The following is an 18,863-nucleotide window of genomic DNA, read 5'->3' on the forward strand; positions in this document are numbered from 1 at the left end:
CTCCTATAAAACGGATATACTTTGATTGGTGATAGAATGTGCTTGCTTCCGAGAGAAAGTGCATATCCATCTGCCTAGAGTATGCTATGATCTGACACGTTCGAGACGGCAGCTTTTGAGAACAAGGAAGGACGCCACAAAAGGCCGCCATCTTCCCACGGGGTTCGCAACCGTGACGCGCATCGGTCCCTTGACGACTTGCTCTTTTGTTGACTCGTTCTCCCATGCGCTGAAGTCTCGGTGCGTGTTCTGCAATGTGGCTACCACCTTTTTCTCACCGAATTGCTCGCAGGCCCTTCACTGGTACGTCTATAAACCCATATCGTCGCTGCCTTGTTTGCTCACCTTCCTTTGCGCAGGTCTCGCAGACTTGGCGCACGGGTAGACGAGTCGGTTTAGGTCGGTGCAGGCTGGTATGTCTTCCTCTTACTGTGTCTGGATTACACACCCCGCTGCCCTCTATTATCTCTTATCATGTTTATGACCTTCATGCTTCGAAATGGTCCGATCGTGAGAACGCCTTTTAGAGAACAAAGGACCGTCATATAACGCGGGCCATACCCCCTTCCTGCCCTCCTTGTCCTCAGACCACCTCCGACCCTCCTTTCATACGACTGACCAGTGCCACTAGTCATGCCAGGTAGAGTCGACGACGCGCCGGACGTCCCGCTCTGGACAATCTCCACCTCCAACGAGCCCTCCTTCGTGATCGAGACACGCCACGGCCTCATACGCGCCCCCAAAGCCGACCTCCCCTCACAATGCAAGTTTTTCAAGCGTGAGCTCATGCGCCACCCCGCCCGCACCCAACCCCCCACCATCACCTTTGACGGCCAGACGTACCTCCGCGTCAAGATGCTTGACGACGATCCCGCCGCGCTCTTTGAGTTCGTCGACGCCCTCGCGCGCCCGCCCGACCTCCTCGTCGTCTATCTCCGCCTCCGACGCCACACCTTCCCCGAGATCGCCTCCCTCGCGCGCCTCGCCACTCGGTACAACGCCCGCCACCTTCGCGCTGCCTGCGCACTACGCCTCGAGGCCGTCTGCGCGACGCGCCTCCTCGGCACGCACGATCCGGCCGAGTTGGAGCAGCTCTGGGCGCGCGGGCGCATGTGGCGTCCCTTCCCCGCCCTCGGGCGCATCCTTGCGCAGAACGACGTAGTGCGCTGCGCCGCCGTCGCTGCGTTCGACATCCGCGAGGAGGCGCCTGCGCTCGTCCAAGCGTGCCTCGCGGCGGACCTCCCGCGCCTCACGCTGCTCGCTCGTCTGCTTGTGACGTGCGTAGGTGCATTTGATGCGATGGGGGGCGCGGCTATCGACTCTGGGGACCGCTTGCTGTGCTACGCCGCGCGGAGTCGGCTACGTGGACTGCTCGAGCGGCAGGTCCTGGCGCCACTGTTCAGCGCACCTCGCTACGGCTGCCTAGCGCCCCGAGGCCAATGCGCCTTCGTCCGTGAGGTTGTCGAGCGCGAGCTGCGCGGGGACGGTGAGCTCAGGTCTATCCTTCTCGGCCTCGAGCGCTTTCGCGCGGACGGTCGCGTCTTCGCAGAGCCACCCGAGCCACCCGCGAAGGACAGCAGCAGCTTCAAGTCGTTTAGGGGACTCTCGTTCCGCCCGCCGTCGTTCAAGAGTCGGCGGACCGTGTCGGGAGGCGGGAGGATACAGGGCACTGCGGATAGGTTGGGCCTGGCGAGTGGCTCGAGTGGCGAGAGAAGCTCCGGCGGGGGAAAGTCTTATGGAGGAGGGAGGAGCTCGGGCGCGAGGAGCTTGGCAGGGTGGAGGATATCAGGGCTGGGAAGGCCTTCGCGGGCTGCATCCGTGGACGGCAGGACCATGTTGGGTGGCCATCGCTCCCCGTCGACCAACGGTCGCATCAGCCCCTTCGTTCACGACCATCGAAGTCCCTCCGTCAACCGCCACGGCGACCCCTCCATCATCCGCTCCCGCACACCCTCCCTCATCGGTTCGCGTAACCCATCCATCGACGGCCACCACGACCCGACCATCGGCGGCTCGAGTCCGCCCGCTATCACGCTTTGCTCGCGCTGTAGGGAGCGAGCGGAGAGGAAGTTACGGGAGGGCTTCGACAAGTTCTGGGAGGAGGTCCCGCGGATATTCGATACGGCGGCCTGGCAAGTATTGTATAAGGACGATGTGTGAGGGGCCTGCTTGATGTGGCTGGCGATGATCCTTCTGTTGTCGGGCTAATATGCCTGTTGAGGCAGAGAAGTCATCACCCATGTCTCGTCGTGTCGGGAGCAGGCTGATGAAAGTGTCTCTATGCAGAGAGGTCCTGGTACTCGGCTAAGCGTCGAGCATATGCTCGTACCATTGTAGTTATGACTAACCTATTCTCTTCGTTCTACTTCGGCGACCTTTGTTACATGGTCGACCCGATTACATGATTCCATACACAGCCTATCTTACATGACGTCTCATTACTTACGATCCTGCCTAGCCATCCTTTTGGGTGTATCTACTGTGCATAGCAGCAGTTTTTGGCGTCCTGGACAAACAAGCGTGCGACAGTACACCACGTGGATCACCTATCGGCGATCATCGCCGTTGTTCGTTTTCTTTGACATTCCCTCTTCCCGACCAGCTGAAGACCGACCGTGAAAACACTGCGATCACTCTCATTCAATTTTCTGTGATGTATACTGCGCACGCCGATCTTAGTGAGGATGGGAAGGCCCTCACGAAAATCATAGATGAGCTCCGTGTCCTATGCGAGAGTCGAAAAAAGCACGGTGCCCTATCTCCTTCAGAACTGGCTCATACGCGGAAAATATGGACAAGATTGCGCAGCCTTCTCACCCATGGGCACCCGTTTCGCGGTCTCGAGCGAACACCTCCGGAGCGCACCGCTCAGGATCCACGCTTCGACCTGCTGTCCCAACCTATCCAGGACGCTTTAGACGGGCTCATGACTTTCGCAAACGTTTATCGCAACCTCTGTGCTATCAAGGTGTGCCCGAAGTCGATCTTCAAGGCGCTCGAGCCGCTGGAAAAGAAAGGATGGGATTGGTTGGAAGTGCTGCATCCCATGTATAAGAACGTCACGCTTTCACCTAGGACCCACGACTATGCCTATCTATGCGACGTCTTGCTCAACTTCGTATACGTCTTGCTCGGTGAGCGCGACGACGATGATCTCGAGGGGCATAAATTCATCCACCGACTGCTCGCGTACCCGAACGCGATGGTGTACTTGGTCGACTTTTGGGTCAACCTCTTCAAGTACGTCTCCTCCGACATCCCGGACGGGACGATCGTTGTCCGATGTACCTGCGAAGCGCTCTACGTGATCTGTCAAGCGCTCCAGTCCTCGGACAGTCCAGGAATTCCTCCGCCCGTCGGTGACGAGGTCGTACGCGCGGTCAAGAATCGTCGTCGACGCCTGTGCCATACGATTGCTCGCTATGCAAGGACCATCGAGGACGATGCTCTCGCTGTCCGTATGATGTTCTACCTCGGTTCCTCTCTCCTTGCCATCCCCGAGCTGGTCCCCCGGAGGTGCCCTCGCACTGCCGTCTCTTCCATCGTCCGCACCCTGCTATCCCGCTGCCGCAGCGGAGCCGGCGCCGATCGCGCCGTCCTCGCCGGCTGCCATTATCTGGATGAGCTCTGGATACGGACCGCTGATCTGCGCGTCCTGGAGTGGTCGATCAACGACGGGATCTTCACCGTACTCCTGCATCTCGCGTCCTCGCCGGATATAGTCGACGCGCAGGAGGTCCGAGAGCTGGGCGATGCCCTGCGCACGCTGCGCATGTCGTTCGTCCATTGGCGCGTGCTTCATGCCTTTTCGCGTAAGCATGACGCAGACCTACCTGCGCGGCGAATAGCAGGAGGCATGCATGCGGGCCTTGTGGACGTGATCGACGCGTATCAAGCGAGGCGGAAAATGCTCCACCCAGCGCGTATCCTACATGCGCAGAGATACGAAATGCCTTGTGCCAATAAATCAGTGAGTCCCTCCTGCCAAATGTAAGAGTACGTGTTCTGATGGCATGTTTCTCAGTGCACGAAAGAGCTGACCAGGCAGACCTGTGGCTCCTGTGTATGTCGCCAGGTTCATTACTGCTCTCGAGCATGCCAAAAGCGACACTGGAAAGAAGAACACCGTGAGGTATGCAATGGTACACCCTTAGATGGTACGCCTCTTCCCTTTATACGACGAGGCCTCCAAATTCATGCGCAGAATCTCAATGATCTCCAGCTCGCGCTACCCATCGCGATTACGACTTCATCTACATGCTCGCTGCAGCGTATATCAAGGAGCATGCAACTACTCTTCTCGCTGAGATTGCACGCCTCGACCCGGCTCAAAGGTACCATTGCGGCCTCTACATATTATTTGATACGCCGAAGATAACGCACTCGACCATGCTATACAAGCAATGGGATGGGACCTTTGTACGGTACGTACAGGTTGCTGCGCGCTGGGCAGACGGCGACCTTCGTCAAGGCCAGGTACGCGCCGTCAGCGTCGTGGGCGTGCGTGATCTGGAGGAAATTGCACGGACGGATAATCTGGGTATGTTGGATGGTGCCCTCCATCCCGACCCTTACTGAAAGACAGCAGACCTGAGGTTGATCCCATCGCTGGAGCACATGTGGCCGCATCGAAAGGCAAGGAAAGCATAGTATAGCAAAACGTAGATCGCTGCGACGTCAACTTCAACCGTAACCTACGGCCCCCCCTTCGTGCATGACGGAGTTTCACGAATACATATACTATACAGCAAACCCAAATCTGTCAATGAGCGACTGCTTGTGTTGCCTATACAGCCCCTACCATTATCAGAACGCTTCTACTCGACACCACTTCTTAACGCGTGGTTCTTTTCAGCGCCCGCTGTCGACTTCATCGAAGGTCTCGCGACCCTTAACTACGCGGGACCTCGTCTTCGTACTCTACATAGCCGTTAGCACACTCGTCTGAAGCAGGAGTCAGGCCGCGTCAGTACGACGCTGCCGCCGATTTTGAGTCGGGCGAGTCGTCGAAGGACGCGAGGAAGCGCTGGCCTGAGGCGGGAGAGTGCTTGCATGAGCCGCTGCATACGGGTCCTCCCTGGGATGATGAGAGGGCTGTGCGAGCGAGTCGCGATAGGCCTCCCCGGCCGGCTCGCCGTTGACCAGCGTAGCCGTGCTCGTGGTCGTATAGTATTCACCAATCATCAACGGAGGCGAGGACGGCGTTCGAGGGGACTCAGAAGTTGGGTGTGGCGCGGAGAGAAGGGTGTTCATGTGAGACGTCGGATAGAGGGGTGTCAATTGGCGTATCGAAGAATACAAAGGCGGCGTCGCGGGAATAGCTGGCTCGCCACGCCCGTTTGCAAGGTAAGAGAATGACTGCACGAGGGAGCCGATATCAATTTGTTCTCCCGGCTCGCCGTCGTAAAGAGCGACCGCGCTTGAGGTGGCGACAGGAGGTGGGCTGTCCATCGGCGGGTCCGCACGAGTCGTCGTAGGGCCCGCCAAAGAACGAGGATGCTCTTGTGTATGATGCTGATGAAAGTCGAACGTGGGAGACTCAAGATACGTGGACGGCGCGCGGGGATATTCTCGATACTCCGGAGGATAGGCGAGGCGCACTGTAGGGCGGGAGGAGTGCGCCGGAGGATCCAACAAGTGCACGACCTCATTCCCTGGAAGCGAGAAAGCTTGTGTCGGGGGCATCGGAGAATATCCCGCGTCAGACACAGGAGCATTCACATCGAGGGACCATTTGCGGCCGTGCTGCCGCGATGTGCGCACGCCCGATCCGTGTCGAAGGGTGAGGTGACGCGATGGGCGCGCGTCCGAGTTGTGGTGCGAGCGTCGAGAGTCGCGTCGTGACGGGCGTACGTCCGAGTCATGTCCCAAGGTGCGTGCATCCGATTCGTGGCGAGAGGGGCGGACATCAGTATTGTGCCGCGAGCGGCGTACGTTGGGGACGTGCCGCGCGGGGTGACTATGTTGAGTCGAAGGGCGGCCGTTGCGTGTCGACGAGCGACTACTTTCTGTTGACGAGTGTACGTGCTGGGTCTCTCGGCGCCCTCTCTCGGGCCCCAGCTCCCTCCGATCTCGCCCTGCAGGCTCCTGATCGTACCTCCGATGGTCTCGATGGCGCCCCGAGGATTCCTGCCTTCGTTCTTGTCTGGACTCCCGTCCGCGCTCCATGGACTCTTTCGTGCAGCCTAAAGACAAGCCGCCACGAGTCGCAGACCCTTCAGCCCGCAGCCCTCGCACCTCTTCGTGGCCAGCAGATCTCTTTTTGCGTCCTAGAGGCTCTATCTCGTGCCCTTCCGTCTCAAGCGTGCGTCCCGACGCGAATAAAGTCTTGACGCGGCGAAGGAGTCGGCTGAAGGTGCCGTCTGACGAGGGCGCGGCGTGACAAAAGGGGAAACAGCCCATAGATGCAGGACGAGTGGTTGTCGATGATTGACGAGCGTTGACAATGGCGCCTACGGTGAGGTCGTTCCGAAGCGTCCGCAGGAGTTGAAACGTATGCGATAGGTACGCTCGGCGCGTCTGAAAAAGATGAGATGTGCGAATCGAAGGGTAGGGGTGACGTACCTTTTGGCCGGACGTTATTCAGAGTGTGAACAGATGTTGAAGAAGCGAACATACGCACAAGTGTGGGAGACGCCCACCTGCATATATGTACCATCCGGAACAATAGCACAAAGCAAGGTATCTGAGTGAGCGCACACGGTTACTTCTCAAAGAAATCCGGCAGAGCGTCTCAAAGAAAACTGTGAGCGCTTCTCAAGGAGATCCGGCGGCGCTTCTCACAAAGAACTGCGAGAGCTTCTCAAAGAAATACAAGAGCACTTCACGAGGTGATGACAACAATATCACAACAAAGCAAGTCCTAGACAAGAAGAGCGTCAGTGACCCATTTCTCCGGCGCGACCTTCGGCGTACCTTTGGAGAAGTTGCGCGCGTCCCTTGTCGAGGTACACGTGCGGGTAGCGGTCCGATGAGACATGCGCGCCGGAATCGACGAGTCCGACGCGCGTCGACGATATTCCAATGAATCATTATCCGCATGCATGGTATACGAGCGCTCTATGTTGGCAACCATGATACACCCACCCCCTCCCCCACATCGCCCGCGTGCTCCATCCACTCACCCCCCTCACCTCGCCCGCGTCTCGACCACCACGCCCATCAGACTCACCAGCTCGAAGCACAGCACAAGCAGCAGCTGTCCCACGAGGTCCATCAGCGACGAGTGCAGCGGGAGCGCGTTCGAGTCCGGGTCGAGGCCGCGCGACCAGAGGAATTTAGTGAGGTGGTAGGCGACGAGGAGGGAGATGGTGACCTGCGCGTGGGAGGGAGGGCGTTAGAAAACGGCTCGGGTCAGGGTGAGATCGAGGAGTGAAAGGAGGTGAAGAAGGGGGGCAGGTGAAAGGAGCAGGGGGAAACAGGGTGCAGGGCAAGACGCGGATACAACAAGTCACTCACCGCTACACAGAAGAACACCACCGAGCACCCCACAAACAGCAGCGGCAGCTCCAGCCACCCCAGCCCGCGCACGACGGCGAGGAAGATGAGCTCGACGGGGAGCGTGATGAGCAGCAGGGTGATCGCGACAGTGAGCGGCGGGGGCGGGGGCGGTGCAGGACGGGCGTGGTGGGGGGTGGACATATGATGCGGCGAGGGCGCCCCTGGTGTCGGGGGATAATGGGACGATTGCCGGTGGAAGGAGGCCGTCGAAGGCGACCGCGCGTGCGATGAGGAGGGCGTGCGGCGGTGGGAGGGCTTCGTCAGGGGCGCGGTCAGCGGCGTCCCGTCTTCTTCGTCCGCGAGTAGTCCTCTACCCTCGTCCGCGAGCAACCCCCTCCCCTCCTCACCCACCCCACGCTCATGCTGCTCCCGCCCCGCGCCCGCATGCAGCTCCGTGCTCAGCCGGCTCGTGAAGATGGACCCCACGCTGCCCGGTAGGCCGCTGATCACGACCGCGAGCACCGCGAAGTCTTCGTAGCTGGGGTGGCGTCAGAAGTTGGATACGAGACGGTGAAGGAAGGAGAAGCGAGGACGAAAGGTAAGAGATGTCAGAGGGCAGGAGACGGGGGAGGCTGGTGAGGGAGAAAGGGTAGCGAAGGACGGAGGGGCAGGGAAGACGGTATAACGGAGAAAAGGACAGTGGGGAGGGGTGGGAAGCCTGTAGAGATACAGCCTCACGGGTAAAGGGGATAGGAGCCAGAAACGCAAAATTCCCGCCGAAGGGTTTACCACTCCGCACTCACCGACTAACAAACAAATCGAGCACGATCCCCGTCCCGCTGCTGATCACCATCGCGCCGAACAGCGGCGCCCACCCCTCGCGCAGCAGCGGGCGCACGTAGCGGTTGCGGCGGACGATGCCTGGGTGGGAGGGGTGTTAGGTTGGTTGGGGGGTGTTAGGTTGGTTTTCTTTGGTGGGGGAGGGGGGAGGGGGGATGGAAGGGAGGGGGGTCGGGGAAAGAAGGGAGAAGGGGGCTGGTGTAGGGAAGAAGGGGGGCGAGGGAAGAAGGGGGGCGAAAGAAGGAGGTGGGTAGGGTAGAAGGGGGGCGAGGGAAGGAGGAAGGGGGAAGGAGATCGAGAAGGGGGAGAAAAGAAAGGGGAGCAAGGCGATTGGGCAGGGGATCGAGACGAGGGCGGCAGGAGAACGAAAAGACATGTAGGGAATCAGGAAGAGGGATAGGAAACGAGACGAGGGGGGATATGAAACGAGACGAGGAGGGAGGTGGGCAAACAAGACGAGAGAGAGCAGGGAAATGAGCCGAGCGCGAAGGATCACACCGAACAGAACGGAACAGCCCAGAACCCACGCACCGAACAGACAGAACACCGCGATCGCAATCACGGTCGCAAACACCAGGAGCGGGATCACCGGGAGGCCGAACAGCCTCGGTGCGAACGCGCGAGCGCTCACTCCACCTCCCTCTGTCCCACCTCCCGCACCTCCACCTCCACCACCTCCTTCGCTACCTCCCCTACCTCCCTGTGTCCCTATTGTTCCCTCTGTCCCTATCGCCCCCTCACCACCTCCACTCACCCCACCACCCCCACCCACAAACGCCGGCAACAGCACCCCACTCACCACCCCCACCAGCACCAGCGTCACCAGATCGCCCAAGCACGCCGCCACCGGCGGCGCAATATTGTCCGGGTCCAGATTGAACCTCCGGCACGCGACGACGAGCGCGCACATGAAGGCGCCGAGCAGGAGCGCGGAGAGCGCGGCGGAGGCGGTGGCGGTGGCGGCGAGGAAGATGAAGCTGGGGGGAGGGGGTTAGTTGGGGGTTGGGTTGGTTTTTCTTTTTCGTTTGTTTTTGGGGGAGAGGTAAGGGAGGTAAGGAGGGGTAGGGAAGGAGGGGGCGTAAGGGAAGAGGGGGGGGTTAGGGGGAGAGAGGGGGGATAGGAAGGAAGGGAAGGGAAGGTAGGGGGACAGTGGCGGGGGGGGGTTAGGGAGAGGGAGGAAGCGGGAAAAAGAGGAGAGCGTGGAGGAAGGGGGGAGAGGAAGGAGACGAGGTCGGTGAACTTAGTTGGGGGTAGATGGGAGGAAGAAGGAGGGAGAAAAGTAGATATGACTAAAGAACGAGTAACAGAGAGACAGGAGGTATAACGCGAAAAAACGAGTGAAAAGGAGATATAACATAACAGGAGTAGGGGGCCCAGAACTCACGTCGGCAGCCCACTCGTCCTACCCGCGGTCTTCAGCGCCGCCGGGAGCGGCCGTCGTCGTCGGAGGGCGCGCGCTACCAGACTCCTCGCTGTTGAAGTCGCTGCCGCCACTGGTGGAGTGGTCGCTGCCGACACTGGTGAAGTGGTTGCCGGTGTTGTCATCGAGCCTGTCGCCATTGTCAAACTCTCGAGAATTGCTAAGCTAAACCCGGAGGTCATACCTCCCTCTCCTGCCTCCCCCTCCCCCCGCGGCACCACCATCCCGAGCCCAATGCTCACGCACGCGGCGACGAAGGAGACGACGGCGGCCTGGGCCTGCAGGAGCGCGAGGTTGCCCGTGATGATCTGCCGGCGGGGGGAGGGGGAGGAGGGTGGGAGGTGGGGGTGGGGGGAGGACGAGCGGTGGGGTGCGCCGTCTGCAACACTATCGTCAGCTTCCGTCGGTTGATCAATGCGCCCGCCGGCACGCACCGTCCTCATCGTTCAGCGACACCACGTTCCGCTCATCGTCCACCCCATCATCCAGCAGCCCCGTATTCGCCGCCGTGCCGAGCCGCGCGGAGAGGTTCATCTCGAGGTTGCCCTTCAGGTTGAGGACGACGGGGATGATCATGATCAGCTGGTCGACGCGCTGCATGGCGGGGAAGCGCGCGGTGCGGTCGAGGAGCTCGCCGGTGAGGAGGAGGCCGAGCGTGGTGAGGAGGAGGGTGGGGGCGGACTGGGTGTGAGCAACGGGTGGCGTGGAGTGGGTGAAAGACGGGGTGGATGGGGGTGGAAGGGAAGGGGATGAGAAGGGACGAGCGCAAAGAGCAGCATCAGCAGCGATCTTCTAACATTGACTACTTCGACTAACCTCAACCACAATCCCCTTCACCTGCGGCCACACTGTATGCCGTATATGTGCGAGGCGGCCGCCGCGGGGAGGATACACTCCCTCGTACGAGCCAGGTATCCTCTCGAGGCCCCTTGCGCGGTCATAATTCGTCGCGGTGAGGGGCGAGGCGTCGGGGTAGGTGGTGTATGGCTTGGGTGTGACATCATTGTCTGTCCACGGCGCGTCGTCGCTTGATGCCCAGGGTATATCGTCACTGGAGGTACGCAGGCTGTCGTCGCTGGCTTGCTTTGTGGGCTGTCGCCTGTCTTCCCTGGATAATCGTCGGCTCCCGCTTCGCCTGTGCTCCGCACTGGCGCGCAAGGGGGCCATCTCAAGGTCGTGACTACTACCAGCGTATCCATTGCCGTTCATAATGTGTACGTCTCCCTGGGGAAGTAGGCATGAGCGCGCATCGGGGCAGGAACAGCGGCACCACGCACCGTGGGTACAGTAGTCCGACGCAGGATGGGTATCTAGACGTCGTCCTTCGCGTTCAGAGCGCGTCCTATCCGTTCACCACCGTATATTCGGGCGTCGCTGACAAGAATTCTCTGCAGATGTCGGCGTCGACGGGGACGAAGAGGGTCGGCGATGCCAAGGAACGATCGGCACTGGGACACGTGTCGGACATCGGCCCGGTGCCAATTGTTTCCATCTCGGGATGCTCCCACACTCCCAAGTAAGCAAAAGTACACACTCACCCACAGGTTTTCTGAATCGCCCCTCGCACGACATATCGAAGTCTTTGGCAGCGTTGGACTTTGTTAGGCTGGTCGAGAAGGTGGATAGCATGTGTATATGCATGTAGATGGCGCGGTGTAATTCGACAACCACCTCATTCGTTGTGGTCATCCGTTGTTTATTTCCCAATTTCGTTCCGCCCGTCTGATAGCACACCCAGAGCATGTATATCTTTACTATCTATTCCGAGCCATATGGTTAACGTGGGTGAACGATCACTTGCGGCGTCTCTTCGGCGGCGTCAGCGCGCTCCTGCAGCCCTTCTCTCAAGATGTAGAGGCCGCAATTTTTGCTTCCAGCCGGGTCGAAGCGCGCAATCAGAGCGAGAAGAGTAGTGGCATGCTTCTTGACGAGTAACGGATTATCAAGCGTAATATTCCTCATGCTGGCCCTGTCCATTCATTCTTGTCTATTTTCCACAACTTCTCCAAACTCTTCCAAAGCTCAAGCCAGCCAGGCCTGCCAGTCGTCCCATCCCTTTCTGCCAGCCGATACATACTCCTGCGTAATTCACCGTCTTCCACCCTATCGTACAGTCAGCGCCCCTAACTCATCGACAGCGCCAGATCATCCAACTCCGCCAGCCGCGCCTGGATGTCGTGGTTCGCAAGGGCGTGAATAGCGCTCTGAACATATGATCATTGAGCATCGAGCTGAAAGGGGGGCAATGCCTCAACGAGTATCTAACTCGAGAGGAGCAAGCTAAGCCCGCCGCTCGGCCATATATAGCCATGAAGCACAACTCACCCGAATGCGCGCCTCGTGCGCCACGACACAATCCCGCACATCGCAGAGCCACGCGCAGTCGCAAGCGCGCGGGTCGCGGGCCATCCCATGCACGAACGCGGCGCATGTCCTGCGAGGAAGCGCGGTCAATATCTGCCACACACGCGTAAACCGAGCCCGCGCCGACTCGGACACGCACCCCATCATTCCCCTCAGCCCTTCCGTATAGCACCGCGCATCGGTGCGCTTCGGGTCCTTGTCGAGCTTGATCTCTGTGGTTTTGTACTTATGCAGCATGCGACGCGTGTCATGGATAGCGCGCGCGATGTCGTCAAGCGCATCCCGCCGTAACGCATCGTCGTCCAGCGCGGCATCGTCTGGCGGGGCGGGTTCCGAGATGCCCTGCAATCGTGAGACCCGCCAGTCAGTCCACTGAGTCATGTAAATATAAAACCCATGGCGACAACCATACCTCTTTCGCCGCCCGCGCCAGGTGCTCTTTCGCCGCCCGTACCAGGTGCTCCGCGTCACGGAGGGCTGTCTGCAGCCCGACGGGGACCTGGGATAGCTTGAAGGTCGGTGGTCTCGCGGGTAGAGGCACATCACCGAGGGTGAGAGACGGGAGAGCGCGCAGCGAGCTCGGGGGCGACAGGAGTATCTCGAAGTCGCGCGCTTGCGGTTTTTCTGCATCTGCGGGCTTCAGGGCAACCGCATCTGCGGGCTTTGGAGTGGACGTCAGACGCGAGCTGCTAGGCACAGGATGTGCCTCAGAGGGCGAGGAAGTCGTCGCGTGCGCTGATGGATAAATAGAGGCCTCAGTCCCGGACGACGTGGCTCTAGTCGAGCTAGGCGCATTCGGGTTGGTCGCATTCGAGATGGTCGCACGCGGAGGCGCAGATCGACCGCGAGAGAGTGCGGGCAGGGCGTCGAGTACGTTGCGAATGTTCGCGCGGCTGAGCGACGAGTGGCGGACGGATATCGACGGCGGAGGTCCTGAATGAAGAGGCGGAGGTCTTGAATGCGGAGGCGGAGATGCTGGATGCGGAGGCGAAGGTCCTGAATGCAGGGGTGGAGATCCTGAATGCAGAAGCGCAGGTCCTGAATGTAGAGGCGAAGGTCCAGAATATGGAGGCGACGATCCAAAATACGGAGGCGACGACCAGCGGCGGCATATCGATGCCTCCGCAATTGAACGCTGTCCGTCGTGGCCCTGATGAGACGTCGCGTTGCCCTGGTCAGACGTCGCGTTGCCGAGCGGCGAAGAGCACTGTGGTCGCCTTGAGAAGGGAGGCGGTTCAAGTGACGAGGGTCGACGGGGCGAGGGTCGGCGAACAGAGGGCGAGGGTCGGCGAGCAGTGGGCGACGCATGAGGCAGAGCGACCTTCGTCGAAGACGGCGTCGTCCGCCGCGTCGAGAAGGTCTCCGGCGAGTCGAACACGGGACTCAGCGGGGCGTGGCTCGCGGGCGTTCCGGCTGGCGAAGGGGTAGGGCGGATCTCATTCTTTGGCATAGAGTTACCAAGCTCGCGCGTCGACGTCGACGCGCCAGGTTCGTACTCCGGCGTCGACGGGCCAAGCTTGCGCTTCGTTGACGACGACGGATCCTCAGCCCCCGTCGATGTCTCCCGCCGCCCATTCGATGGCCCCTGATCCTTCGCAACATACCAAGCCTCGCGCCTCCATACACCCCACGATGGATCGGGGAGAGATCCGGTCGCTTTCGCAGGGCCGCTTGCAACGCTGCTGGACGTATTCTCGTCGATCCCGCTCGACGAGACTTCACCCTTCTGGCCGGATGAAGTCTCGCCAACCCAACTTAACGGGCGTTCACCTGCACTGCTCTTCGGGTTCTCGCCAGCTCCGCTCCACGGGCATTCGCCAGCCCCGCTCGACGTCCGAAAACCCAGACCGATGCTCGCTTTCCTGATAGCCTCGTCATTGAACCGCAGGATTTTGGCGATGGCGTCGTTGACGAGGTCGCCGGTGTGATCCTCGAGAGCGTCAGTGTACTCGTCGAGGGCGCTATCCTCATCGCCAAGGGCGTCATCGAACTCGTCGACAGCGGCAGTGTGCTCGTCAAGGGGGCCAGTGCGGTCGTCAAGGGGGTCAGCACGGTCGTCGGAACCGTCGGAGCGATCGCCGGGAGCACCAAGAACATCATCGTCGAGGCCGCCAGTACAATCGTTGAGCACGCCAGTCAGCTCGTCGAGACCACCACCACTCTCAATCAGATCGCTGCTACTCCCAACAAGACCCGCCCTATACCACGCAACCCAGTCGCGGAGCTCGGAGGACAGGCTCGGCGTGCTGGCGACAAGTGCGGAATGCTCGTCTCCTCCTAACCCAGACTCGCCTCCGACATCAGCCCCCTGCACCACGTTCGGATCGAGATTCACCAACGAATTGACATCGATCAGCGAGCGCTTTTTGACCAGCGTCATGGTATGCCGGAGGAGCGCTAGTAATGCGTCCTTCACGACGCGAAAACCGAGGGCTCGAAAATGGCGTTCCAGTCCAACTCGGCGCCTCGGGAGATGGTAGGTGGACGTGTCCTCCAGGGGGTCTACGGAAAAGGAGGGATCGTGTTCCAGAGAAGAGCCGTGGTTGGCGCGAGTAGAGACATAGTCGGCGTGAGTCGAGCCATCCGCGACGTGATCAGAGTCGGCGTAGATACAAAGACCGTTCATGTGAGAAGAGAGACCGTCGGCGGACAAGGATCGTTCGGACGACGTGCCGGATGATTGGGACAGGGGACGATTGTGACCGCTTGCTTGCGAGGCTGAAGGGCCGCCGACTTCAGGGGCCGAAGTGCCGCCCGCTTGAGGAACATGACGACTACGCCTTTGAGAAGTAGCATGACGACTGCGCCTTCGAGGCGCAAAAGCATCGGATCCGAGCGAGCTAGTTGGAACTGGCAACGTCGGTGGGTGGTCGGACGCGATCCGTAGAGGTGCGGACGCATTCTCGATGGATGTGGACGCGTTCACGAGAGATGTAGACGCGTACCCGGATGGCGTGGGCACGTGCGTGGTGAGTGTGGGTGCCAGCAAGGCGGATGCGCGGAGACTCTCGCTGGCTCGGGCGCGGCGCAAGGATCGAGCGCGACGCGAGGTGCTCATGACGGCGAAGAACCTGGGTTACGACCTCCTCCTTCTCTACGGGTACGTCGTCTGCGGAAGGGGGGCGACGTACGCTGGACGCAGGTGAGCGGAGCTCGTATGCAGAAGACGGGCAACGCACGTTGAGGCAGGGGGCCAGGGTCGCGCAGGCCGGGCGCGCGGATACAAAGACGCTAATGTGTGAGGACTGAAGGTTTTGCGCGCGAGAAGTACGCTCAGAGGGCAGAGGAGGTGTTCGCAGAGGGCGAGAAGTACGCAGTCAAGGGCGGAAGTACCCAGCTAAAGCACCAGCTCCCTGCAGACAAGCGCCCAGCTATATATCCCGGTCCAACCGGTACAATAGCACAAAGCAAGGGCGAATCCGCGCACCGATCTGCTTCTCGTGTCCGCGCTGATCTCCTGCGTGTCCGCGCGTCAATCTGCAGCACCTCCGCCGCACGCCCGGGCGCCTATCTGATCACCACTCGGCCGGGCATGTATTGCTCTTTGAGACGAGCTTCTTCTCGCACTGCCCGTCCGGGCGCGTACTGATATGAAATCGGGAAGGAGAGGTTAACCGAAGCCGTCTTCATGCTGTCCGCATCGAGAAAGCGCCTGACGCGGCTTCCGAAGGTGTATTCCAGCGCCTCGGATTTGCACGGATTTCGTCGATTTGCACGGATGTCGCCGATTTGCCCGTATTTCGCGTTCGAGGATATGTGTCGCCCGCGCAAGCAAACCAGTACCTACTGTTCTGTTTCTCAAAGACACACAGAATGATGCGACAAAGCAGGCCTTGCCCATATCGGGATCAATGGCTAGGCGTGCGGTGCATTCTCCATGTCGTACCTTTCGAAGTGTGGCGTACTGCTTGATGAGTGTTGGCAATCGGCGTCGTCTCAGAAGTGTGGCGCCCGCAAGCCTGCCTATCCCTTGCTGACTGTCGGCTCAGTGCTGGTGTATAGGCGCCGAGCACAGAGTCGGCGCCCATACTTTTGTTGACTCCTTGCTCTGCGCGTGATGACTCATTTGCAAGCGCCGGCGAGTCAGGAAGTGTGGCGTAGGCGCAGATCTCGGCGAGAGTGATGAGATGAGATTTAGCCGACAAGGACTGCCTCATGGGGGTCGTCGGTCGTCGTCGTCAACGTCACGGTAGCCGCTCGTCGTCAACGTCACGGTAGCCGCTCGTCGTAAACGTCACGGTCGTCCGGCGTCGTCAACGTCGCGATCGCGGGCCGCGGTCAGATCTCTAAGCCCGCGCTCGGGGACGACTTGATTTCGCAATTGAGCCAAGACTGGCGAACATGCCAAATCGAGCGAAGACAAGGAAGCACACCAAAGTGGGCGAAGAAAAGGCCGCACACCAAAATGGGCGAAGACAAGACACATCGCGTTCGATTGTTCCGCTTCGGGCTCGATTTCAAGCACGTGATCGGGTAACACTTGGACCTACATGTCTAACGAGTTCGGACATGGGCAGGGAGAAAGTTCAGGCTGGACAGGGAGAGTGCGTTATAGAAGGTAATTGACGAGTACTCGAGTGCGACTTGTTTGAATCGCATATGATACATAGGACTAGGTTGTACGAGAGAATAAGGATGTAGGCAGGGCCGTGTTCAAGTCCATGAGATGCGCCGTGTTTGAGTCCATGAGCCTAAGATGCGGGTGACGGCGCGGAAACCCCGGAGGAGCCAATACAGGCGGCCTCATCTTCGTCGACTCAGCTAGTGAGTAACCTTGAAGATCGTATCGGCGCTGTATAGACCGCGTCAGCTTGCTGCAGGAGAAAGAGAAAGCCGAAGAATACAGAGAGTCTACTCACGGGAAACTGACTCGTCCGCCCGTGTCGCGCTCGATGACGAGGAGCTGCGTACCCTGTAGGAGGCGTGAGTGAGCTTTGTGGTGTGATTTTTCCTCGGTGCTTCGCCAGAAGGGACCGCAGCACAGTCCCCCGCTCCGGCACAGGAGCACGACGATATTATCACCCCGAGCGAGAGGCTACACCCCAAAAAGTATATAACCAAATAAAATATTCACTCACATCCGCGAGCCGCTCGATAGCCACCACCGTCCCAAAAACGGTCTGTGAGGCGGCGGACCAGTACCACACTCTGTCGTTTACCTGAAGTGGGGATATAGTGAGTACAACTTGATGGGAGGGGAAGGAGAGGAGCACGGGTGGGTGTCAGAGAGATAGTTGTGGAGGTTAAGGAATACAGGGATGAGAAGAACAAGTGATACGCACGCAAAAGGGGGTCATCGTCGAGTAGTTTCCTGGTGTTCTTGAGAAGGATTGGTACAGTTTCTCTGGGATGCGGACGCCTCTGCAGTCTGCAGCATTTTATACGGGAACGCTGCAGCTTTTGTGCACGGCGACAAGGAGGATGCAGCCACCCAGATCCGTCGGATGCAGAACAGAGACGCCAGATATGCATGGTACCTCCCGACATGCAGACCGCTATTGAATACCTCCGGAGGGCGGCAGAGGCGGTCGGTACCTCCCAAAGGGTGCAGGGCTCCGGACGTATGAAGGAGCACAAAGAGCGGAAGTAAATCAATGACAAAGATGCTTACGGTCATGGATGCAAGAAGTAACGGACGGGAGCAAAAGGCGTCCGCCTTGTCCCGCGTTGGGAGATGGGTGTCCATGCGGGCCACCTTGTCGGAGAGAGCACGCACTATGTTAGGCGAGGCAAACGGCCGTACCACGTCTACCTTTGTCGCTGCGACCAGCGGCACGGAGGAAGGGGTTGTCGACGCGGAGGAAAGGACATACCTACGCCTTGTATGCAGATTACGTCCTCAGGTCGCCGCAGCATCGTATCCGCATGATCGTCCGGCTCGTTAACGTATTCGTCCGTCCGTGCAAAGTTCCTCCGTGGCGTCGTTCAGATCGTATTGTCGTCCATCGCCTTCGAGCTCGAGGGGGAACAAGAGAGACGCAGTTGTGTCCACAAGAGAGACGCAGCTGGGTCCTCGCTCCAGCTCTCACGCCGTACTTTTGCCGTTCCGGCCTTTGCGACGCACCTCCCTGTCAGCGTGTCGCGTCAGAGCGTCGTCCCATCGGTTTTGGCGACCCCTTCACAGATCTCAATTACACCCGACGCCTCCTGCACCACGCCCGTCGTGTCGTCTCTACTCACTCCGTCAACTTGATTGAGGCTCATTCGCACTGCGAGCGCTCTTCTATATGTGCTGATGAGTACAATAGCGGGATGGAATGGCAGGTCAGCGCACCCCTTTGAAGTACGCTCTGTTCGTACGACACAAAATCTGAAACATTGGCCATTGTTGTGCTCGCGGGCTTCCTCCCGCATTCGAATCAGCGAGTCTATACTAGTAGACAAGTCGACTTCCGACTATAGGGCGTCGAGAATTCTGCTTCTTTGTGCGCCCACTATGTGACGTGCATTCTTAAGGATACAATAGGCTAACAAGCAATACCTTTTCGAGACTGCTTCTCATGCTGAGAGCGTGATGGGGCTGCTGCCCGCGTTGAAGCCGACGAACTCGGTGACTACTATTCAAAAGCGCCGTCCGATGATAGTGCAGTTTAGAGGACTGCAGATGCAGAAGCAGCGAAAAACGGCCACGCGAGCATATCCTAAAGAATGCGGCGAGCGCTGGGAAATGGGCGGAACCAAGAAGCACCAGCTCAATTGTTCCATTTCGGGAAGTTCCCACGCCTCTAGGTAAGCAGAAGCATACACGCGCCCATAAGTCGCCTGCTCGCCTCTCGCGCAACGTATCGGCGTGTTCACA

General features: G+C 59.5%; 7 protein-coding genes across 7 annotated transcripts; 3 read left to right on the forward strand and 4 right to left on the reverse strand.

Moving 5' to 3' along the window:
* The first annotated feature begins 181 nt into the window (after positions 1 to 181).
* On the forward strand, positions 182 to 2,407 carry SCHCODRAFT_02000226 (uncharacterized protein). Its single transcript, XM_050341497.1, has 4 exons — positions 182 to 240; positions 293 to 303; positions 360 to 413; positions 632 to 2,407. Exon 4 carries the CDS (start codon positions 634 to 636, stop codon positions 2,158 to 2,160), a length of 1,527 nt encoding a protein of 508 aa, XP_050202559.1. The 5' UTR covers positions 182 to 240; positions 293 to 303; positions 360 to 413; positions 632 to 633; the 3' UTR covers positions 2,161 to 2,407.
* Positions 2,408 to 2,603: 196 nt separating this feature from the next.
* SCHCODRAFT_01120432 (uncharacterized protein) lies at positions 2,604 to 4,796 on the forward strand. The gene is made up of 4 exons (XM_003036308.3): positions 2,604 to 3,970; positions 4,025 to 4,157; positions 4,223 to 4,540; positions 4,589 to 4,796. The coding sequence occupies exons 1-4, from the start codon at positions 2,654 to 2,656 to the stop codon at positions 4,648 to 4,650; spliced, it is 1,830 nt and encodes a 609-aa protein (XP_003036354.2). The 5' UTR covers positions 2,604 to 2,653; the 3' UTR covers positions 4,651 to 4,796.
* A 172-nt stretch (positions 4,797 to 4,968) lies between these two features.
* On the reverse strand, positions 4,969 to 5,709 carry SCHCODRAFT_02475466 (uncharacterized protein; the record flags this gene model as incomplete). The annotated part of the gene is made up of 1 exon (XM_050342736.1): positions 4,969 to 5,709. A coding segment is annotated over one exon (741 nt), but the record flags the coding sequence as incomplete, so codon positions are not given.
* Positions 5,710 to 5,779: 70 nt separating this feature from the next.
* Positions 5,780 to 6,519, forward strand: SCHCODRAFT_02603922 (uncharacterized protein). Its single transcript, XM_050344064.1, has one exon. The coding sequence runs from the start codon at positions 5,796 to 5,798 to the stop codon at positions 6,330 to 6,332; it is 537 nt and encodes a 178-aa protein (XP_050202561.1). The 5' UTR covers positions 5,780 to 5,795; the 3' UTR covers positions 6,333 to 6,519.
* A 305-nt stretch (positions 6,520 to 6,824) lies between these two features.
* Positions 6,825 to 11,120, reverse strand: SCHCODRAFT_02603924 (uncharacterized protein). Its single transcript, XM_050344065.1, has 10 exons — positions 10,978 to 11,120; positions 10,517 to 10,924; positions 10,135 to 10,381; positions 9,885 to 10,079; positions 9,665 to 9,830; positions 8,812 to 9,257; positions 8,244 to 8,361; positions 7,459 to 7,978; positions 6,916 to 7,315; positions 6,825 to 6,862 (listed from the first exon to the last, which is right to left on the reverse strand). Exons 2-9 carry the CDS (start codon positions 10,865 to 10,867, stop codon positions 7,130 to 7,132), a joined length of 2,229 nt encoding a protein of 742 aa, XP_050202562.1. The 5' UTR covers positions 10,868 to 10,924; positions 10,978 to 11,120; the 3' UTR covers positions 6,825 to 6,862; positions 6,916 to 7,129.
* Positions 11,121 to 11,618: 498 nt separating this feature from the next.
* On the reverse strand, positions 11,619 to 16,460 carry SCHCODRAFT_02603925 (uncharacterized protein). The gene is made up of 5 exons (XM_050344066.1): positions 15,244 to 16,460; positions 12,477 to 15,196; positions 12,204 to 12,406; positions 12,026 to 12,134; positions 11,619 to 11,965 (listed from the first exon to the last, which is right to left on the reverse strand). Exons 2-5 carry the CDS (start codon positions 15,120 to 15,122, stop codon positions 11,951 to 11,953), a joined length of 2,973 nt encoding a protein of 990 aa, XP_050202563.1. The 5' UTR covers positions 15,123 to 15,196; positions 15,244 to 16,460; the 3' UTR covers positions 11,619 to 11,950.
* A 193-nt stretch (positions 16,461 to 16,653) lies between these two features.
* On the reverse strand, positions 16,654 to 17,723 carry SCHCODRAFT_02000336 (uncharacterized protein). The gene is made up of 4 exons (XM_050341498.1): positions 17,347 to 17,723; positions 17,143 to 17,223; positions 16,924 to 16,976; positions 16,654 to 16,856 (listed from the first exon to the last, which is right to left on the reverse strand). The coding sequence occupies exons 1-4, from the start codon at positions 17,549 to 17,551 to the stop codon at positions 16,677 to 16,679; spliced, it is 519 nt and encodes a 172-aa protein (XP_050202564.1). The 5' UTR covers positions 17,552 to 17,723; the 3' UTR covers positions 16,654 to 16,676.
* Positions 17,724 to 18,863: the final 1,140 nt, after the last annotated feature.

The sequence above is a fragment of the Schizophyllum commune genome (assembly GCF_000143185.2).
Source record: "Schizophyllum commune H4-8 unplaced genomic scaffold SCHCOscaffold_1, whole genome shotgun sequence".
Taxonomy (NCBI): domain Eukaryota; kingdom Fungi; phylum Basidiomycota; class Agaricomycetes; order Agaricales; family Schizophyllaceae; genus Schizophyllum; species Schizophyllum commune.

Bases quoted from the DNA above. Each gene is read 5' to 3' on its own strand.
- SCHCODRAFT_02000226 (XM_050341497.1), top strand. From the start codon at position 634: ATGCCAGGTAGAGTCGACGACGCGCCGGACGTCCCGCTCTGGACAATC.
- SCHCODRAFT_01120432 (XM_003036308.3), top strand. From the start codon at position 2,654: ATGTATACTGCGCACGCCGATCTTAGTGAGGATGGGAAGGCCCTCACG. The intron at 4,158-4,222 runs GTACGCCTCTTC...AATGATCTCCAG, and splicing joins CAATGGTACACCCTTAGATG to CTCGCGCTACCCATCGCGAT. The intron at 4,541-4,588 runs GTATGTTGGATG...GAAAGACAGCAG, and splicing joins TGCACGGACGGATAATCTGG to ACCTGAGGTTGATCCCATCG.
- SCHCODRAFT_02603922 (XM_050344064.1), top strand. From the start codon at position 5,796: ATGGGCGCGCGTCCGAGTTGTGGTGCGAGCGTCGAGAGTCGCGTCGTG.
- SCHCODRAFT_02603924 (XM_050344065.1), bottom strand. From the start codon at position 10,867: ATGGCCCCCTTGCGCGCCAGTGCGGAGCACAGGCGAAGCGGGAGCCGA. The intron at 10,382-10,516 runs GTTAGTCGAAGT...GCTCACACCCAG, and splicing joins TGAAGGGGATTGTGGTTGAG to TCCGCCCCCACCCTCCTCCT. The intron at 9,258-9,664 runs GTGAGTTCTGGG...CCCTCCCCCCAG, and splicing joins AGGACGAGTGGGCTGCCGAC to CTTCATCTTCCTCGCCGCCA.
- SCHCODRAFT_02603925 (XM_050344066.1), bottom strand. From the start codon at position 15,122: ATGAGCACCTCGCGTCGCGCTCGATCCTTGCGCCGCGCCCGAGCCAGC. The intron at 12,407-12,476 runs GTATGGTTGTCG...TCACGATTGCAG, and splicing joins TGGCGCGGGCGGCGAAAGAG to GGCATCTCGGAACCCGCCCC. The intron at 12,135-12,203 runs GTGCGTGTCCGA...GCTTCCTCGCAG, and splicing joins GGGCTGAGGGGAATGATGGG to GACATGCGCCGCGTTCGTGC.
- SCHCODRAFT_02000336 (XM_050341498.1), bottom strand. From the start codon at position 17,551: ATGTCGGGAGGTACCATGCATATCTGGCGTCTCTGTTCTGCATCCGAC. The intron at 17,224-17,346 runs GTGCGTATCACT...TCCCCACTTCAG, and splicing joins CGACGATGACCCCCTTTTGC to GTAAACGACAGAGTGTGGTA. The intron at 16,977-17,142 runs GTGAGTGAATAT...CGCCTCCTACAG, and splicing joins CTATCGAGCGGCTCGCGGAT to GGTACGCAGCTCCTCGTCAT.